The sequence below is a fragment of the Carettochelys insculpta genome, chromosome 14, assembly GCF_033958435.1.
Source record: "Carettochelys insculpta isolate YL-2023 chromosome 14, ASM3395843v1, whole genome shotgun sequence".
Lineage (NCBI taxonomy): Eukaryota > Metazoa > Chordata > Testudines > Carettochelyidae > Carettochelys > Carettochelys insculpta.
In genome coordinates this window covers 4,248,225-4,267,173 of record NC_134150.1, presented here as the reverse complement: position 1 = coordinate 4,267,173, position 18,949 = coordinate 4,248,225, and the positions used below count along the sequence as shown (strand labels likewise).

The 18,949-nt window shown below is 51.9% G+C and overlaps 2 protein-coding genes across 2 annotated transcripts in view; one reads left to right on the top strand and one right to left on the bottom strand.

Moving 5' to 3' along the window:
• Positions 1 to 260, bottom strand: part of CIAPIN1 (cytokine induced apoptosis inhibitor 1) — a 20,034-nt gene extending 19,774 nt beyond the window's left edge. The window contains exon 1 of the mRNA XM_075008804.1: positions 202 to 260. The gene's annotated coding sequence lies outside the window, so the exon portion shown is untranslated. The remainder of the gene's footprint in view (positions 1 to 201) is intronic.
• COQ9 (coenzyme Q9) lies at positions 257 to 18,949 on the top strand. Its single transcript, XM_075008803.1, has 9 exons — positions 257 to 387; positions 7,240 to 7,390; positions 8,837 to 8,972; positions 9,268 to 9,410; positions 10,761 to 10,845; positions 11,542 to 11,646; positions 14,162 to 14,317; positions 14,560 to 14,613; positions 18,313 to 18,949. The coding sequence occupies exons 1-9, from the start codon at positions 315 to 317 to the stop codon at positions 18,346 to 18,348; spliced, it is 939 nt and encodes a 312-aa protein (XP_074864904.1). The 5' UTR covers positions 257 to 314; the 3' UTR covers positions 18,349 to 18,949.

The following is an 18,949-nucleotide window of genomic DNA, read 5'->3' as shown; positions in this document are numbered from 1 at the left end:
GGTCACTGGGGGGAGGGGTACGCGGAGCTGAGCGGGAACGGGGCGCACTGGGGGGTCACTGGGGGGAGGGGTACGCGGAGCTGAGCGGGAACGGGGCGCACTGGGGGGTCACTGGGGGGAGGGGTACGCGGAGCTGAGCGGGACAGGGGGGCTCCCCGCGCGCACCATCCCCACACCGAGCCCGTCCCCCCCGCCGCTCACCTCCGCCGCGCCGCGCGCACCGCCCGGTCCGGGCCTTTCCGCCGCGTCACTCGCCCCCGCCCCGCCCACCGCGCCGCGCTGACGGCTCCGGCCCGGCCCTGCCCGCTTCCAAGATGGCGGCGACGGCGGCGGCAGTGGTGGGGAGCCTGCGGCGGGCGGGCTGGGGGCTGCTGCGCTGCCGGCCGGGTAAGGGCGGGGAGCGGGGGGCACCCGGGCGTGTCCCTGCCGGGGGGGCGGGCGGTGGGTTGGTACCTGGGGGGCTGGAGCCTGGGGGAGGGGAGGGGGCGGTGGGTTGTTACTGGGGTGGGGAGGAGGAGGAGTGGTGGGTTGGTGCCCGGGGAGGGGAGAGCAGGTGGGGGGCTGGAGCCTGGGGAGGGGGAGGGAAGGGGGTGTTGGGTTGGTGCCTGGGGGAGGGGAGAGCAGGGGTGGGGGCTGGAGCCTGGGGGAGGGGAGGGGAGGGGGTGTTGGGTTGGTGCCTGGGGGAGGGGAGAGCAGGTGGGGGGCTGGAGCCTGGGGGAGGGGAGGGGAGGGGAGGGGGCGCTGTGTTGGTGCCTGGGGAGGGGAGAGCAGGTGGGGGGCTGGAGCCTGGGGAAGGGAAGGGGAGGGGAGGGGGTGGTGTGTTGGTACCTGGGGGGGGGGAGGGGAGGGGAGGGGAGGGGGTGGTGGGTTGGTGCCTGGGGAGGGGAGAGCAGGTGGGGGGCTGGAGCCTGGGGAAGGGAAGGGGAAAGGAGGGGGTGGTGTGTTGGTACCTGGGGGGGGGGAGGGGAGGGGAGGGGGTGGTGGGTTGGTGCCTGGGGAGGGGAGAGCAGGTGGGGGGCTGGAGCCTGGGGAAGGGAAGGGGAAAGGAGGGGGTGGTGTGTTGGTGCCTGGGGGAGGGGAGAGCAGGGGTGGGGGCTGGAGCCTGGGGAAGGGAAGGGGAGGGGAGGGGGGCGGTGTGTTGGTACCTGGTGGGGAGGGGGCGCTGTGTTGGTGCCTGGGGAGGGGAGAGCAGGTGGGGGGCTGGAGCCTGGGGAAGGGAAGGGGAAAGGAGGGGGTGGTGTGTTGGTACCTGGGGGGGTAGGGGAGGGGGTGGTGAGTTGGTGCCTGGGGGAGGGGAGAGCAGGGGTGGGGGCTGGAGCCTGGGGTTGGGGAGAACAAGGGGGCGGGTGTCAGTGGGGGTGCTGCAGAGAGCAGGCTGAAGGAGCGCTGCGGGGTGGGGGTGGGTACCAGCTGGCAGCACTTGGGGTGAGCACTGTTTCCAAACCACGGTGTCCTGCAAGAATTCCCTGGGGCGGGGGTCTGCTGCGAGCTCCTGGTTAAGGTAGTGTGGAGGTTTTCTCCTTACCTAGACTATGTGTATTTACTGAGTACCACGGGGGCCCTGACACAGCACAGCTGAGCGAGATTGCTTCTCTCCTAGGGAGCCAGCAGACAAAGTCACACGCTGGCAGGAGAGTTCAGACGCATCGGGTACATCTACACTTAGAGAAAACTTTGAAATAGCCATGCTAATGGCCATTTTGAAGAATACTAATTAGGGTCTGAAATGCATATTCAGCACCTCATTAGCATGCCGCTGGCCGCGGCACTTCAAACTTGCCACTTTTTGCTCCCACGCAGCTCGTCCAGACGGGAAAGGACCCCGCCAACTTCGAAATCCCCTTATTTCTATCAGCAGATTTTGAAAAGGACCCTGTGTGGACAAGCCGTGCGGGAGCGAAAAGTGGCAATTTTGAAGTACCATAGCTAGCGACATGCTAATAGGCGCTGAATATGCATTTCAGCCCCTAATTAGTATTCTTCAAAATGGCCATTAGCATGGCTATTTCAAAGTTTTCTCTAAGTGTAGACACGGCCATGCTCTGCCTCAGTGCAAGCTCGGAGGTGGTTGTGTTTGAGTGGCCATCTCTGCGTGTCTGGGCTGTGAACCAGACACTCATTTGGCTTCGATGTGTTCTAGCTATGGGCATGGTAGGGGTCAGATGACGCTGAAATTTCATGAGTGTTCAGGAGAAGCAGGGTCCCACTGAATGGATGAAGTGTTTCACTAGTACCCTGAGCCCTGTGTGTGAAGCACTAAGAAGCAAAGCAAGCTGCGAGTGCCTGTCGTAACGAAGACTAGAGCTGTAACAGAGAGAAAGCCGTGCTAGTCTATATACTATCAAAATAAAAAAGCAGTAGAGTAGCACTTTAAAGACTAACAAAATAATTTATTAGGTGAGCTTTTGTGGGACAGACCCACTTCTTCAGACCCTAGCCAGACCAGACCAGATATTGAGTCTGTTGAGTCTGTTCTGGTATGGCTATGGTCTGAAGAAGTGGGTCTGTCCCATGAAAGCTCACCACCTAATACATTATTTTGTTCGTCTTTAAAGTGCTACTTTACTGCTTTTTTGTTTTTAAACACTAGAGCTGGTTTGTCGATGTGCAGTGGCCTCATTGCAGTGTCGCTTTGTGCTGGCTTCTGTGTTAAGGTGCAGGATCCTCTCAGCTTTAGTCTAACCGTGGGATGTGTGGGCTGGCTGTATCACTGGGACACAGCGTACGCTAAGGGTATGACACCCTGAAGAGTGTTGGCATCTCACAGACTGTAGGGAAGAGAAATTAGTGTGTCTAATACAAGGAAGCCAGAATTGCTGCAAGTTTGGGGTTAACAGGAGCCAGGTGGCTCAGCCAGGGATGATGAAGTGGTATGAAGACGAGGTAGCCGTGTTTGACTGCAATTTATGTACAATGGTTGGCTTCCTTTAGGCAACATAGCAAGTAGTACAGGCTGAAACTGGCAGTGGGGATGGTGGCTGATAACAGCTTGTTGTGCAAGAGAAAGTACTGAGTGACAGATATCGAAAGGCGGGATCTGCTCTTAAGCCTTCTTAGCTGTTAGGACACAGGTCAACCTTTTAATCCCCCTGCAAAAAGGGACCACATGGGTAAAATTGTCCCAGTTTGAATATTATCATTTCAGGGAGAGCTTAGAATAGAGGTGGGCAAAATACAGCCCCCATGCCCAATGTCCTGTGGCCCAGTCGGTCCCTCAGGCAGGCTCCCTGCCCGCTGTACCCCATGTGCTGCTCAAAGTGGCCAGCTGCTAGGGTCGTTGTGTGCATCTCTGTGCTGCATGGGGCTGGGGGGTGTCTCGTGCAATCCTTTCCTGGATGGAAACCAGCCAATAGGAGCTGCCTCGGCCATGCACGCAGGCCCTACTCCCCCGGCAGAGAGGCACACCAGCCCCAGCGGCCGGCCATTTCCAGCAGCTCGTGGGGCTGCGACAGCAGGGAGCCAGCTGCAGGGTCCCACTGGGCTGCTGGCTGGGAGCTGCATAGGGTAAGTGTCTCCCAGCCAGAGCTGATACCTGGCACTCCGCCCCAACCCCCTTCCCAGCCTGAATTCACAATCACCACCTTCCCCAGGTCATAACACAAACGCTCTTCTCCGCTGCCCTGGGCCACAATGCCCTCCTTCACCCAGCCCCCATCCCAGAGCAGGCAATGCCTCTATAACTAATGTCATAGAAAAGTGCAGCCCTTGGCTTCTTACCAAATTCTTGGCATGCCCCCGCCCCCCACCCCGCAGGATCAGAAGGAGTCTGTGGGCTTGTCCGTGTACTCTGTAGCAAGCAGGGGTGTAACTTCATCTTGCTCTAGCCTGCTGCATGCCACGGGTCCATGTGGCCCATGCTGACACACCCTAGCAGCTCCTTGATGCGCTTTGATTTACGCCCATTTCAAAACGCCGTAGATCAGAGCACACTCGGCGCGGTCAGTGCATATCAGCAGGATTTATAGGGACGGCTACCCCGCAGCTGGTAGATTTAGACCCCAGCAAACTTACTGTGTACAAGCCCCATGGGACTGGTTCTGTCTAAGCCAGGGGTGGGGAACCTTTTTTGGCTCAGTGGGCCGCTGATGAACAGAAAAAGCAGTTGGGGAGCCACACAAGTGACAAGCTAACCCCCCCCCCCCCCCCCCCCGCCCCACAAAAAAACCCCAGCCCTCACTGCTGTGGCCTCCAACGGCGATACCTCAATCCCTGGGGCCGGAGGGAGGGAGAGGATGCAGGGAGGACCAAGCTTCAGGGCTTCCCACAAGCCAGATTAACTCCTTTGGGGTCCCAAGTTAGTAGATTTTATGAGCCCACCTCAGGCTCTCCCGTGGGGGGAGACCTGGGCCAGAGGGGGTGCAGGAACAAGCTGGGCAGGAATGGAGTCGGGGGTGGGGGCAGGAGTAGACAGGGGATGGGAGGGGGTGGGGTGCAGCAAAGGACCATGAAGGGAGTGGGTGGGCCTCATCTGGTTCTGTGCTCTCCACCACTCCCAGGAACTGCCTTCCTTTTGCTCCCATGGGCCAAAATTCAGCCAACGGGAGTGATGGGGAAACGCTTGCATTGGACATTTCAGCACCCCCCAGCTGTGGGAGCAGTGCCATGCAGTCACTTCCTGCCCACCCCCGGCATTACCCCCAGGCAGAGCCAACTGTCTGGAACCCGCCCTGGCCTGCCTTATCCAGCACGTGAGGCTCGGTGCTTTCAACCCTCATCCTGCCGTGCGCCGCATGCTGGGGAGGGGAGCCCAGAGCCTCGTGCTTCACATCCAGACTATGGTCTGGGCATTCCCCACCCAGATTTAAGCCATTGACAGGTAACTAACTGTCTGTTAATGTGCTGCCCTGTCAACCCCATTCGGGCCAAGACAACATTTAGTTGGGTATAGAATCCCAGGGCTGGAAGGGAGCTCAGGAGGTCATCGAGTGCAGCCCTAATGTCCAATGTACACCTCTCCCTCCGTAACTTCAGGCCATTGCTCCTTGTTCTGCCACCTGTCACCACTGAGGAGAGTTTCTTTCCATCCTCTTTAGAGCTCCCCTGTAGGAAGTTGAAAGCTGCTATCAAATCACTCCTCAGTCCTCTCTTCTGCAAACTAAACAAGCCCAAATATCTCAGCCTGTCCTCATAGGTCATATGCTCCAGCCCTTTAATCATTTTCGTTGCACTCCGCTGAACCCGCTCCAATGCATCCACATCCTTTCTGCCCTGGGGGGCCCAGAACTGGATGCAACACTCCAGATGTAGCCTGACAAGAGCTGAGTAGAAGGGAATAATAACTTCTCTAGTTGGCTGGAAATGCTCCTCCTAATGCACCCCAATATGCTATTAGCCTTCTTGGCTACAAGGGCACACTGTTGACTCATCTCCATCCTCTCATCCACTGTAATCCCCAGGTCCTTTTCTGCCGCACTGCTACTTAGCCAGTCGGTCCCCAGCCTGTAACAATGCCTGGAATTCTTCCATCCCAAGTGCAGGATTCTGCTCTTCTCCTTGTTGAATCTCATCAAATTTCTTTTGGCCCAATCCTCCGATTTGTCTAGGTCACTCTGGACCCTATCCCTACCCTCCAGTGTATCTACCTGACCCCCTAGTTTAGTGTCATCTGCAAATTTGCTGAGGGTGCAAGTGGAAGAGCCTTAAATACAAGCATGTGCTTAAATACCTTGGTGGTAAGGCTGAAAATAAAAACTAGTCTTCAAAGTCACTTTCCTTAGGCTAGATCTACACTAGGGTGGAAAGTCAATTTCTGATACACAATTCTAGCTATGCCATTAGTGCAGCTAGAAACAATGTATCAGAATTGAATGTCCACCCTAGTGTAGATGGGGGCTCTTCTCTCATGCTGAAGTCTCTTACTACACACAATAGTATGGAGTACCAGGGTTGATAGCCAAGCCCAGAGAGATCTATTTTGCCGCATCTTAATACATGCAGCAAAATTTAACTCCCGAAGACATCTGGTAAGTGTAGATTTACCCTTAAGCTTGGTCTACACGAGGGAGTCAAGTCGATTTCAGATACACAATTGCATAGTTAGAATCAGTTTAACTGCAATCTGCTTGTCTGGTCGGCCTCCCTTACTCCTCGCGATATCGAGTACAGGGGTCGACTGCTGCCCCTAGATAGTTTGATTTTGCGCGTCTGTACCAGGCACGCCAAATCAAACCCCCGGAAGATTGATCGTGGCTAGGCTGATCTTTCACATAGTCTAGATGTGCCCGTAGTTATTTCCTCTCCAGGCATGTACATAATAAACCCTGCGCCTTCTGTGTACTGTGCCGTCTGGGACATAACTATCATCATACCCAGAAAGGAATTTAGCAAAGGAGCTGGCCAACTCATTTGTTTCCTCTGTCACAGGGTGACATTTACCAGGGAACTGAAGGAAGAAACTAGATTTTCTTATTTACAGTCTCAAGTCAGATGAGCTGGTTATTCAGTGAGCCCCCGTTTTTTTTTTTTAATGCACTCTGTATCTGGGAAGTACAGAGGATACACAAACACTGCTCATTGTATTAAAAAATAACCAGAGGTGGGGAAAGTACCCCAAAAGTTACTTGAGTAAAAGTGCAGCTGATTTCACCTCTGGGTACTTGAGTACAATAAGCGGGCATGTGCTTTTACTCAAGTGGTTTTCCAGGGGTGGGGGGCACTGGTGACTTGTACTTAAGTACATCCCACCCCTCAGCAGCTGCACTTTTACTCAAGTAACTTTTTGACTACTTTTTCCACCCCTGAAGAATGACACTTCAGTTCTTATGGGGTAGCCAAATTAGAGAAACATTTTGGTTTTGAACAAATCACTTTAAAATTAAATGCCCCAGTCGGAGTGTGGCATTGTCAGGATTCAGTTACTCTGTCTTTCATATGCACTACTAACCACTCCAGTTCTTTATTGCAAGCTTTTTATTTCCTTTTCCTTACTGGTTCCAATGTGGGGAGAAAAAGAGGAGGCAAGTCATGTCCTGATGGCCTCTAATTAATGCTTGCAGGGATTCCAAGGCAAGATCTTTAAACTGTCTGCAGTTTGGGATAACAGTGCTACCTGTGGGGTTGTTTTTCCTACCACAAAAAAAATCTTCCCTATATTTTAATCACGCAAATATTGGCTGCGGGTGAATGGACGTTTTTCTCGAGGCAGGAACTTGTTCCCTCCGTCTATTTCCTCCCTTCATGCACCCCTGCTGCCTTTAAAGGAGACAAGCGACCAGCTGACGCGCATGGTTTCCATTTCAGGGGTCAGATGCCCGCTGTACCGGACTCAGCGTGCCTTCCGAGTCTCTGACGAACCGAAACAGGAGCGGGCGCCGTCTTCCTCCCAGCTGCCTTTGGATTCACACCCACTGGGTGACCAGCCTGACCAGGAGCCTCAGCGTTCACAACACAGGTAACCTATGTAGCCAAGGCCAGGACCGTCCTGCTGATAAAGGGGTTGGAGCTAGCTCTGACAACATGCACGTTCTCATGGCCACAACAGAGGCAGACGAGGAAGTGCATCCATGAAGGAATTCCTCTGGGTTGCATAGCAGGTGCTGCAGTTCTAGGTTTTTCTTTACTTGGCAGTTATGTTTTCCTAGATACCAAAGGCAGAGGTTGTGACTGCAGTTGTTCTGTCACACACTTGAGCAGTATTCAGCAGTCGCCGTTTGGATCGGGGGCCCCTGACTCAGGGACAAATCAGTCAGGGACCACGCAAGTGAGGAGCGAACAAACAAACCAGCAAATCTTGCTGATGTGGTCCCTGGCTGAAGAACAACAACAACAATAAAGGAGAGACGCCCCTTGATCCCCCACACACCAGCCCCGGAGCCTAGGGGCCAGGCTAGTACCTATTGTGGGCCCCTCTAGGCGTTGGGGCTGGTGTGGTAGGAGGGTGGGGGTTCAGTGAAGGAGGGGTTGATTGCCAGGAAGGAGGGTGCAGGAGTGGGATGGGAACTGGGGGGTCTGGAGGGTGGTCTGGGCAGGAGCAGGGTGTGGGTCAGGGGGCCCGGTGTGAGGGGAATACAGGAGTGGACTGGGAGTGGGGGTCTGACCAGGAAGGGGTGTTGGAGGGGAGTGGGCTGGAGGCGTGGGGTCTGGGTGGGAGGAAGGGTGCAGGAGGGTTGGGGGTACATTACGGGTCTGGCAGGTAGGGGAAGAAGCAGGATGGGAGTTGGGGCTGGAGGGAGGGTGCAGGAAGGGAAGGTCTGTTTGGGAGGGGGTGCAGGAGCTGTTGGGGGAAAGGGGAGTGCTGCTTACATGGGCAGCACCCCTGGCACACGTGGCTCTGTGCCCTCTTCCCTTCCTCCGAGGTACTGCCCTCTGCTGCTCTTACTGGCTGGAATTATGGCCAATCAGAGCACTGGGCTGAAGAGTCTGATGCGCGCGCACACACACGCACGCACAGTTGTGGTGCTGAGCTGCTTTCTGTTCCCCTGCCCCAGGGTAGAGCCTGTGGGCTGGATCCAGTGCCAGCTTGCCAGATCTGGCCCGTGAGGCTTGGAGCGCCCCACCCGGCTGTGGGCTGGATGCTGGGGAGTAGCACCCTGATCCTCAGGATCCAGATCCATGCAAGCCATGGTCCAGATCCAGACCGTGGGCCAGGGGTTCCCCGCCCTGGGCTAAAACCTAAACCTCCTTCTTTCCTTCACCCCACCATGAACTGTGGTTAAACGATCATTTTTTTCCAGGATTTTAGGGACACGGGGCTTTGTATTTAAAGAACAGGCCCATAAAACAAAGAGCCGCCCTGCGTGTCCGTATCTGCCAGGGGTGACACAAGAACAAGAAGCAGCGTTGTGGTTTTTGCTATTTGAGAGTGTCGTTTCAGCGAGGGAATTCTGCCTTCTTGCAGTTACACTGGTCAGGGGGGCGAGGAGTCGGAGGACTACGAAAGCGAGGAGCAGCTGCAGCATCGAATCCTGACCGCGGCGCTGAAGTTTGTGCCTGCTCATGGCTGGACAGCAGATGCCATTGCAGAGGGAGCCAAGGTACGTGGCGGGAGGGACAATGTGCATGTGAGACGTGGGAGGAGGGTGTAGTTCAAAGAGACTCGGGGCTGAATTCTTCCCTTACGCTGGAACAACCTAAGGGGAAATTGGCAGCACGGTGTAGTACAGAAGGGGCTGGGAAAAGAGGTTCGTAGGAGACCAGCTTTACAAAGTAACTTCATTGTGCTTTCGGTTCAGGTGATGTCTTTTACCAAATCAAACATCAAACAGCATTCCCTTTGTCAGGCCTGTTTAGCAATCAGTGACCTACTCGGATTCTCCTTCCTTCCCACAGTCACTGGGCCTCTCCGTTGCTGCGGCAGGGATGTTTCACAACGATGGCAGTGAGCTGATTCTGCATTTCGTGTCCCGGTGCAACTCTGAGCTCTCTGATCTGCTGGAGGAACAGCAGAAGCTTGTGCAGCTGGGCCAGGCAGAGTGAGTATCCTGTGTTGTCGTGACTAAGGCCGGGTCTCCACTATGTTGACAAGTCTATGTAAGATATGACAATGCATATCTGGAGTCGATGTGTGGTAGATCGATTTTTCTGGCTGCCCCCGCATTGGGGGTTGATGGGAGAAACTCCTCCCCCGTCGATCTCCTTTACTCCTTGTGACAGGGAGGAGTACCAGGGTTGACGGTAGAGCCCTGATGGTTCGATTTAGCGCATCACCACTAGGCACCCTAAATCAGACTCCAGAAGGTCAACCATAGCTGAGTCGATCTTCTGGTAAGTAAAGTAGGCGGACCGTGACTGTATAGAGAAACATGCGTCTTCCTAGGTGCCCAGCACCAGAGAGTAAGACAGAGGTACTGTCCTGCGACCAATAAGACGACTTGTGTACAGATGAACCCATCTAGGCAGACACCTGCTTGTATAGGGGAGCCAGAGTTAAGAGATGAGAAGGCTGCACCTCATCTGTTCAGTTTGGATGGAGGCTGTCATGAACTCAGAGGTCACACCCACAGTTGGCCCGTATGGTGCCCCCGGGGATATCCCCTTCAGTGTGACAGCCTCTTCTTAGGTATCTGGTCTGTCTTGGGGCTTAAGCCCCTCTGCTTCCTGGGACCACACCTCTGAGCCTCCAGCACATCTGCCTTTCACCACGGGAGTTCCCAAGGTGTCCACTCACTCTGGACCCCAGAGGGAACATTGCAACCCTCTTCTCCAGAGCGGAGTGACTCTCAGCCAGCATAAAACAGGAGGGTTTATGGAGCACCTGAACACAGCATAGGAATGCTCAGGGCCCGTCGGCCTGGCCTCCCTCAGCACAGCACATCTCAGCCTCCCCTAAATCCAGGTGGGCTCTGCCTGCTCCCTCCGCCCAGGCCAGAGGCTCCGATATCCCTCCCCAGCAGCTCCTCCCGTGGCTTTTGTACAGATAAACAGCATCACCGGGGCCCCTCTCTTCTCATCCATCCTTTCCCCTCCCCCGCCCCACAGCTGGATCCAGCTGGTCCACTCACTGGGGTGCTCTCTCCACAGCCCCTTATCCTCCCACTGGCTAGAACTCAAGCTAGGTCACCAATCGCTGGGGTCTCCGTTCTCCAGGCCACTGGCCAGGGTCCCAAGTGCCGTGCTGGTCCCTGTAAAAACAAACTCCCCTCTCACCCTGTTAAACCAGTAACACCCAGTGAAACCACATCTCCTGCCCCCTCTGCATCCAAACCCCTGGAACCCGCTCACAACCCCATCCCTTCGTCACAGTGGTTGAAAATTTTAAAAATTAAATTTCAAAGTTGAGTTGTTTTTGGCAGACGGATACATTGTTTTTCTTTTTCTTCCAGGAAGAAGAAGACAGACCAGTTCCTGACAGACGCTGTGGAAGCCAGACTGAAGATGCTGATTCCATACATTGACAAATGGCCCCAGGTACAAAATGAACCTGCAGATTCTTTTTGTTGTTGTTGTTCTTTAATCTCTCCAAGCTGTGTGGGAAATCTACACTAGATAGTTCCTTCAAGAATGGAGGGGGGTGTCCTTGAACATGAACAGTTGTCAGCAGAGATTGAGGGTGTTGTTTCTTGCAGTCCCCAAGTGGCAAACATCTCATGATGCACCCCTCCCATTCAGGTGCTCCAAAGGAAGTTCATTCTCTGTACTGTACAGCTCCTGCAGTCAAGTGGTAGGTCAGGTTCCTTCTAGCATTGGTCCTGGGTTCTTTTGCATCCTGCTAAGCTGATATTTGTAAATGGCAAAGCGGTGCTTATTTGCGCCTCCAGCGTATTAATGATAAACCCTCAAAGCGCTAAGGTTGCTAGTTAGAACTAGCTGCTGCCTTGCTGAAAGCCCATGTGTAATTCTTGGATTTAGCCTCCTGAGCTAGAAGAAGACTAGGAGGTATATGCAGGGCATGAGAGGCACCAGTAGGGTTTGTAATGGCCCTACTACTCAAAGGGAAGCCACGCAAAAGAGGCTGAGGCTAGCTGAACGGGCCTGGGAGTGCCTTCTGCTCAAGGTGGAGGCAGAACATTGGGGGCGGGAGGAAGGAAGTCAACGCATGCAAAAGATGGCGTGTTTGTGGGTTTGTTTTAAAGTCGTGTGCTTGTCTCCACTTGTCTGTCTCAGGCTGTAAGCATTCTGCTGCTTCCACACAACATCCCTGCCAGCCTGAACCTCCTCACTAGTATGGTGGATGATATGTGGCACTATGCAGGAGACCAGTCCACCGACGTAAGTCCTGGTGCCACGTAAACAGACTAGCTGTGGCTTTTAGTGCTGCAGAGCAACAGGAAGGGTTGAAACGTAATTGTGTTCGTGTCTGTTTCAGAGGAAAGCCTTTATCCCGATTGTAGAATTGAATAAGGACAACATTTTCAGAAGCATTTAAGTTCCTATTTTCAGTTGGGATCTAGGAGAAATCCCTTAGATGGCTAGTGGGATTTTTCAAAAGCTTTTCTGCATGTCTAAGTGCCTAAATACCTTCAACATTCTCTTCCTCCCGTTGACTTTCATTGCAATTTAGGATCTTAAGTTGCTAGTGAAAATGGAATATTGTTGTGACGGAATGAATTGTAGAAGTCCCCTGAGGGTTGTCCCCTGCTGTGCTGATCATGCCACTGACACCGGCCTTCCTGCTCCCTGGAGCTCTCCGTCACGCTGTCCTGCTAGGCCAGATCCTCTGGTCTCCCCCAGACAAGGCACGGGGCGGGGGTTACCGCCCCCATGCAGAGCAACACAGACACTGAAGCAGTTCAGCTCTAAGGGCTCAGTGCCCAGGAAAACAGCCCCCCAAATAATCTGTCTTAGTCTGGGTAAAAGTTTTACACAGAGAAAGTTTATAGGGACCACCCACCTTATCAGTGAAAGAGAGATCTGCATAGTGATTGCTCTCCCGCCCTCTTCCCCAGGGTGACATCATCAGCAACCAGATCCAGGAAGTGATTCCCATAAGCCACATTACTAGAGTAGCTCCTTTCATAAGAGCTCTAAATTTCAGATGTAATCTGAAACTTTTAAAACCAAATCTATGTATTTACTGTAGTTGGAACCATCAGCAATAGGTGTTTTATTGGCTACATCCAAGGCTTGCCCTCTCAGTTTGTCAACTAGAGTGGTCATTTTCTTATCCTCCGGCATTGGATAGATGGTGCAGTGTCTTTCAAAGGTGAGGAAATATTTGGTGATGTCTGCAGATTCATCATGAATAATCCCAACCCTGCGCCTTGTCTGGTGATTCATCCCGTCACAGTTTTCCAAGTAACCTGACGTGCTTTTGAAAATTGCATCTTGTCTAATTACAAGAAGTTATGAAAGGTCTCGCTCTCAGGTTTCATGACAACAATGTCTTTTCTTTACAGCCAAACACTTTTGGCAATTTATACGAGTGTCACTCAATAATAGAAAAATGAATCCAAACACTCACTGGTTTACAAGAAATGTTTCTTTTTGGGCTTATGTCTCCACCACTGATGAGAGCATGTGCAGTTTTCCTCAAAACCCTTCAAAACAACTAGCTAAAAATAACAGGAGCTTATTAAAGCCTTAGTCTTTCTGGCAGCAAATAAGAGCAATGTAAATGATAACCTTAATTAAAGCAATTAATACATTATTTTAATTCATGTTAAGATAGGTGGGGAGTGGGGAAAGCTAAATAAGCCATCTTAACAAACTACTTTAATAAACTTCACTTAGGAGTATAAAATAGCTACTGCTGTGGCAAAACAAATGAGATGACAGAAAAATGAAAGAAATAAAACCAGAAAGCAGCTGCGAGGAGACGATCACACCAGGAAGTCTTGAGTCCCTTAGAGTCTGAAAGTCTTCAATGACATTTCAGACACTGTGCCTAATCTGAGCTGTTTTTGAAAGTCTCCCTGGCACCTTTGAAATTGAAGAACCGCTCTTTCACATTCTCGATTATCACTGCTTCTGAGGGGGTCGCCAAGTTATCATAGAACGCTAGAACTGGAAGGAACCTTGAGAGTTCATCAAGTCCCTTCATGGCAGAACCAGGCACTCCAGACCATCCCTGATAGGTGTTCTGTCTAACCTGCTCTTACATATATCTTCAGTGATGGAGCTTCCACAACTCCCCTAAGCAATTTATTCCACTGTTTAACCCCCCTGACAGGAAGTTTTTCCTCATGTCCAACCTAAACTTCCCTTGCTGCAGTTGAAGCCCATTGCTTCTTGTTCTATCCTCAGAGGCCAAGGAGAACAATTTTTGTCCCTCCTCCTTGTAACCCTCTTTTAGGTATTGTAAACCATTATTATGTCCCCTCTCAGTCTTCTCTTTTCTAAACTAAACAAGCCCAGTTCTTTCAGCCTTCCCTCATCACTCATGTTCTCTAGACCTTTAATCATTCTTGTTGCTCTTCTCTGGACCTTCTCCAATTTCTCCACGTCTTTCTTGAAATGTGGTGCCCAGAACTGGACACAACACTCCATCCAGCGCAGAGTAGAGCACAAAAATGACTTCTCCTGTCTTGCTCGCGACTCTTCTCTTAAGGTGTCTGTGGGGAGCTGTGAAACAATTTCTCCCTGAAGGAGTTAACCAAGTTCCATTGATTTCAATAGACGTCTTGTCTGCTGAGCTGTCCCTACCCCCTGCGTCAGGGACTGCTCAGTTGATAACTGGGGAGAGGTTATGTCTAATCTGCCTCTCCCCTTCCTCGGTCAGTTTCTGAGATCTGCTGTCTTACTGGACAGCGCTTAACCTTTTGTTTCACGATTCCTGTTCTTGCAGATTAATTGGTACACACGTCGGGCGGTGCTGGCTGGCATCTACAACACCACAGAGCTGGTGATGATGCAGGACTCGTCACCTGACTTTGAGGAGACCCGGCGCTTCCTGGAAAACAGAATAGCTGATGCCATGAAGATGGGTCATACCGCTAAGCAGGTAATACGATAGAATGAGCAGAACACCGGGCACGTCTATGTTATGCTCAGGGGGTTTGTTACCACTCGAGCAGACGTGCCCAAGCTACTTAGCTTGGGGACTGCCTCGCTGATTGTATGCGAACACCTCTGTCACAGCAATCCACGTTAGCAATGAGCTGTACGTGTGTAAACCTCTTCCATGAGTTTATACAGGTGTAAAATCAGCAGAAAGCTACAGCACGTTTTCCGTGTATTGCCTAGGTACAGTCAACGGGAGAAGCGCTCGTCCAGGGCCTGATGGGAGCTGCAGTCACTGTAAGTAGTGTTGAAAGCAGAGCATCTAAAGTGAGGCTTGTTTCTGTTCCTCCCCAGACTTGATGTTGGTTTGTTCTTCATCCCAGCTGAAAGAATCTCTGGGGAGGTATTTCTATCAATGTCAGATGCTTTACTGGTGGAGCTTCAAATCACCAGCGTCTTCGTGTTTTTCCTGGGGAGTAAGCATTTACTGATTTCACTGTGAAAGAACTCGCAGTACAGTGCAGAAAAAACAAACAAACATCCGGCTGCAAGTTGAATGTTTGAGCACTGGGGAGGGCGGCTGAGGGTGGATATAAAGGAAGAGAGGTCAGAATAAAGAATTTATCAGTGATGTCATTCCTGGTCCATGACTGAATTAGGGACTTCAAGGAAAACCCGGGTGTTTCTTGTAATAGTGTTTGGTTGAACAGTTCATATGATACCAGGGCTGGAAGGGAGCTCAGGAGATCATCGAGTCCAGACCCCTGCTCAAAGCAGGACCAATCCCAACTGAATCATCCCAGCAAGGAATTTGTCAAGTTGGGACTTAAACACCGCAAGGGATGGAGATTCTCCTGTCTATCTCGGTAACCCAGTCCAGTGCTTCACCACCCTTCTATTGACATGGTATTTCCTGATATCCAACCTACACCTCCCACGCTGCAACTTCAGACCATTGCTCCTCATTCTGTCATCTGTCACCACTGAGAACAGCCTCTCTCCATCCTCTTAGGAACACCCCTTCAGGAAGTTAAAGGCTGCTGTCAAATCACCCCTCACTCTTCTTTTCTGCAGACTAAATAAGCCCAAATCCTTCAGCCTCTGCTCATAAGTCATGTGCTCCAGCCCCATAATTTGCTTGCCCTCTGCTGAACCCTCTCCCACATCCTTTCAAAAGTCGGGGTTCCAGAATTGGACACAGTATTCCAGAGGTGGCCTGAGCAGTGACAAATAAAGGGGAATAATAATGTCTCTAGATGTGCTGAAAATGCTCCTCCTAATGCACCCCAGTAGGCCATTAGCCTTCTTGGCTACCAGGGCACACTGTTGACTCTCAGCTGGGGGTACATTTCCCTTGAGTCGGTCCTGAACCCATGCTGCTGTTTTCAGGTAGGTGATACAGTACTGCTGGAAAGACCTGTGCTCAGGTATGGTGTAAAACCAAGTTCTTGACCGCCTGCAATGGCTAAAGATGCCATTGTGCATTCATTATAAGAGTCGGGGTGCTTGTGCCAATGTTCTGACCAAATTACTCGTTGGGGGATTATGCTCTGGGGTAAATTTCATCTGGATAACGTATTTTCTTCTCTCCTTAAAAGGCAGCTGTATTCCAGCTTAGAAGTAGTAGAATGCCTGTGATGCATGAAGTGATCCCTCCGTGCCTGCTTATAGCTGATAAAGTGCTTTGAGTTCCTCTGGGATGGAAGGGTGCTAAATACATTGATTATATTACACTATTCTTTTAGCAAGCATAATCTGCCAGCAGCGTGTCCCTGCCCTGAGTTTCTCTGCAACACAGATCATAACGTGCAACTAAACTACCTTCCCCTGACAGAAGGTTTTCTTTACGTTTGAAACTAGAGCATTAATTGGAGCAATTTGTTAATGCGTGGCTCAGGTCTTGAGGATTAATCCCACAGTCCTTAATAAGTCGTCTGTCAGAAGTGCGACTTTGCCTCAAATTTACAGGATTTTTCGTGCCGTTTGTTGAAAGGACTCTAGGATCTTCTGCCACAAGAAATCTGCATCTCTCAGAAAAAGCAGTCCAGTAGCACTTCAAAGACTAACGAAATAATTTGTTTAGGTGATGAGCTTTCATGGGACAGACCCACTGCTTCACCCACGACAGCTCATCACCTAATAAATTATTTTGTTGGTGTTTAAAATGGTCCTGGACTGCCTTTTTGTTTTGATAGTATATAGACTAGCACAGCTTTCTCTCTGTTACTATGCATCTCTTAGAGTTACTGCCAATCTCTGGGCTGTACATTAATTCTGCTTGCATCCTGTTGGAAATTTAGTGCATTTGGGCATCTTTTTTACCACAATTACTTTTATTTCAAAACAAACCAGCAGTTCTGTAGCACTTTAAAGACTAACAAAATGATTTATCAGGTACTGAGCTTTCGTGGGACAGACCCACTTCTTCAGATCTAGAGTCTTTCCAATACAGACTGACTTCTATAGTACAGAGGCCCAAAGAAATTGCAGTAAAAACTGACAAATCAAATACATGACTGCTGATTGGTTTTGTAAGAATACAGACTTACACGGCCACCTCTCTGTTCGTATTTCTTACAAAGAGAGCAAAATTAAAGACGGTTAAAGGGTCATTTTAAAAGGAAGAGGACAAGTCAGTGGTTCAAAAGCAGCACATGCTAATGATGGGAGGAGTCCAAGTGTCAAGATTTTTCCTTCCAAGTTTGAGGCTGGATCTCTGACCCAGGGGCACTAGGAACCTGAAGAGCTAGGGAAGGGGGCTTGTTATTGCTTTGGAAGAATGCTAGTCACCAGTTCAAGAAATGATGTTGATCCTGCTGTAGAACAGTGGTGGGGAACCTCTGGCCCCTGGGCTAGATCCTGCCCATAGCTTGAGTGCATCCAGCCCACAAGGCTTGTGGGTGGGATCAAGGCAAGCTGTGAGCTGGCTCCAGCCTGCAGCCTCTGCCTGGCAGGGATAGGAAGTGACTCTGCATGGTGCTCCTCCATCTCCCCCACTGGCTGGGGGAATGGCAGTGCAGGGAGGCTTTTCCCCTGCTGCTCCCATTGGCTGGAATTATGTCCAATGGGAGCAGCGGGAGGTGTGCAGCCAAGTGTGTCCCTGGGGAGCTGTGCAGGTAAGTGCCTCATGCAACCCCATCCTCCCAAGCCCCACACTCCCAGCCTCTTTGTCCACCCTCCATCCCTCCTAGACCATGTATCCCCCTGGACCTGCACTCCCTCCCTCCCAGACCCTTACCCCAACCCCCATCTCCCATCCAGACCCTCATCCTCAGTTTGCTCCTGTTACCTTCCTCCCAGAACCAGCACACCCATCCCCTAGCCCACTCCTGCACCCTCCCTCTCACCCGGACCCCACAACCTCATCTCCATTCCACACTCTGACAGTCCAGTCCCTCCCACTGAACCCTTCATTTTTGGCACCACACCAGAACCTTGGGTGGCCCACAAAATCTGTTAACCCTTGGGAACCTTGGTCCTCCCTCCCTCCAACTCTGTGGGGCTGGATCGTGAGGGGAGTGAGATATCTCAACTGCGGGCTACATCAGTGAGGGTTGTGTTTTGTTTTGTTTTGCATTTCACTTTTGTTTGGCTCTGGACTGATTTTTCTGTGGTCAGCGTTTCCCGACCCAAAAAAAGATCCCCCACCCCTGCTGTAAAGGGAGCCACATGCAGGGTATGTCAACCGCCCCCTTTGCCTGCCTCTGTCAGTGGACCTGGCCACATGCAACCCTTGACGGCTGGATAAAAGGTTCACACCCTTACCAGAGAGGAGATGTAATTCCAGAGAACAGCTGTGTTAGATCGCTATGGTGGTGAGCATGCAATGTCTGTGAGTTCTTTCTGTAATCCCAGTCTGCCTATTTCCTTCCCAAAGAGACAGATTTCCAATCATCTGGAAGGAAGAGCTATGCATAACCACAGCGTCCATCTGCAACTGGCTGCAAAGCGCAGATGGTCTGCTCATTTCTGTTCTCTTGTCTCGGTGTGCCACAGATAAAGAATCTGGCAGGATTGAACCAGCAGCGGTGAAGAGGGAGCCGAGCTTCTGGGCCGTGCCTTTTGCCTGTAAGAAGACTGACAGCAGAATCCCAGTGGGCCCAAAAACATGGAGCCATCACAACAATGAACTTCCGCAGTGCTGTTCACAGTTTCCCCCTGCAGGAGTCAGTTTAGCTGCACGGCACAAATGTCTGTTTGCTGGGACTGGCCTCCTGTACGCTCCCTGGTGTGCTTAGACTTCCCTAGGATCCCCGCTGTGGTAAAAACACTGATTAGCTCATCATTAGGCAATTGTGACTTGAGGTTGATTGAACTGAGCTAAGCTGGTGCTCCTGGACGTTGTTCACTTGCATGGCTATAGCACGCGGACCACCTGTGCCTTGTGTCCCTAGTGAACGCCGTGTTCTCACGCCCCCGCTGGCAGGGCGCGCCCTCCCCCGGGATGGGGCAGCCCCTTGGATGGCGCGTTGCGGGAGCCGACCCGCGGGAGACCCTGTCACCAGGTTTGCCGCGTGAACTCGCTGCTGGGAGCGGACGCGGGCCCCGACCCACGTGTGCTGTAGCGGTGCCGCCTGGGGCTCCTTTGCCAATCACCTGGAAACGTGTCAGGATTAAAGCGTGGTTTGTGCAG